Raw genomic sequence first — 1,951 nt, 5'->3', positions numbered from 1 at the left:
GGTCAGTGGAGGACATTCTAGATCCAGACCGTAGCAGAGCAGTTGTAAAAGTAAGGCACTGTAGTACTTGTTTGCATCCTGATTGTATCACCATATAACTTTTTGAGGTTGTTTTGTGCTGGCTACTGGGGCAGATGAATTGCTGGTGTTCCCCACAGTGGATGGTTAAGGCTCTCAGACTTCCACAGAAGCACAGGGCAAGAACAGTTGGCGATCCCAAGATCAGGAGGCTATAGGCTAAATAAAGAATGTGGAAGCCAGGCGCTGGTGGCTCATGCCTGTAATCCTAGCTTCTCAGGAGGCTATGGGCCGAGGGTCATGGTTTGAAGCCAGTCCAAGCAGGAAAGTCCGTGAAACTCATCATCAGTAAACTACTCAGAACAAGCCAGAGGTGTTACTGTGGCTCAAGTAGTACAGTGCTAGTCTTGAGCAAAAAGGAGCTCAAGGACAGTGTGCAGATCTGGGGTTCAAGCCCCATTGTTGGCACAGAAAAAAAGAATGTGGAATTTTCCCCACCACAGAGCCCTACAGTGGAACAGGTTGTCTTGGACCTATTCCCACTAAAGTGAGACAGGAGTTACCGTGTCCATGCTGGTGTGAGGGTTTGGATGTGCTATAGGGAAAAGGAACTCTGCCCTAAGAAGGCTGATCTCATCATGCTTTACTGCCCCTCAGGATGCAGAAAGCTATCTGTAGACTGAGCAAACTTCTAAAGCCTGGAGGGATGATGCTTCTGCGAGATTATGGTCGCTATGACATGGCTCAGCTCCGATTTAAAAAAGGTACTGTGTTATTATAATCAAAATGATGGTTTTGCCGGAGTGGGGGCGGGGGGGGCGATATATACAACAGAGGGGCCCATCAGCTGCACTGGACATTGATGGAAATGAACTAAGCACCTCAAGGGCAGCAGTGGGAGGGAAGGCAATGAGAGGGAAAAAGGGAACGGCTTACACTAAGCAAAAGGAAAGAAATGTACTATCACCCAACATGGAAGAAATAGTTGTGTTGTCAAAGCTTATAGAATTCACAAACTTTATAGACCAAGATAACGACAATTTGTCTTGTGAAGGTCAAAATGTGTTTGTGACTTTTAACTGTCACTATCCTACAATACTGTTAAAATTATGTAATCACTTAATCTCAATAAAAAATTATTCTTTAAAAAATGATGGTTAGATGGGTCAGTAGAAAGAAGCTGTAAACTATAAAACCATTATGTAAAGCCATCGAATATTGGCAGTGGAGGGGTGATATATTTTTGAAGGAAACATAATAAGGATTGTATAATCTAGGTATTCTTTTTTTTTTTTTGGGTCCGGTCCTGGGGCCTGAACACTGGGCCTGAGCGCTGTCCCTCAGCTCTTCAGCTCAAGGCTAGCGCTCTACCACTTGAGCCACGACGCCACTTCCGGCTTTTTTCTTTTAGCTTATGTGGTGCTGAGGAATCAAACCCAGGGCCTCTGGCATGCAAGGCAAGCGCTCTACCACTGAGCCACCTTCCCAGCCCCAATCTAGGTATTCTTATTTTGGGAAATAACTACTTTAGAAGAGCTGTTTTTAGAAAGATATTTCATTACACAAATAGTTTTCAATGTGTAAAACAAGTGTCATTAAAAAATTAAAAGAGCCAGACATCAGTGGCTCACATCTAGGTACTCAAGAGGTCAAGATCTGAAGATCAAGGTTCAAAGCAACCCAGGCAGAAAAGTCCCCATGAGACTCTTACATCCACTCACTACTCAAAAAGAAAAGCTGGAAATAGGAATGTGGCTCAAATGGTAGAGCATTATCCTTGAGCAAAAGAAATTCAGGGATAGGGCTGGGAAGGTGGCTCAGTGGTAGAGCACTTGCCTTGCATGCCTGAGGCCCTGGGTTCGATTCCTCAGCACCACATAAGCAAAAAGGAAAAGTGGTGCTGTGGCTCAAGTGGTAGAGTGCTAGCCTTGAG

The 1,951-nt window shown here is 44.6% G+C and overlaps 1 protein-coding gene across 2 annotated transcripts in view; it reads left to right on the top strand.

Annotated features, from left to right (window-relative positions):
- Mettl2a (methyltransferase like 2A) overlaps positions 1-1,951 on the top strand; it is a 28,034-nt gene that overhangs the window by 24,109 nt on the left and 1,974 nt on the right. For both annotated transcript variants that reach the window (XM_013033251.1, XM_013033252.1), the window contains one exon: positions 676-782. In XM_013033251.1, coding sequence (XP_012888705.1) covers positions 676-782 — 107 coding nt within the window. The remainder of the gene's footprint in view (positions 1-675; positions 783-1,951) is intronic.

This window comes from Dipodomys ordii, unplaced genomic scaffold, assembly GCF_000151885.1.
Source record: "Dipodomys ordii isolate 6190 unplaced genomic scaffold, Dord_2.0 Scaffold165, whole genome shotgun sequence".
NCBI classification, from domain to species: domain Eukaryota; kingdom Metazoa; phylum Chordata; class Mammalia; order Rodentia; family Heteromyidae; genus Dipodomys; species Dipodomys ordii.
The sequence above is the reverse complement of the archived record's forward strand: the minus strand, read 5'-3'. Positions and strand labels throughout refer to the sequence as shown.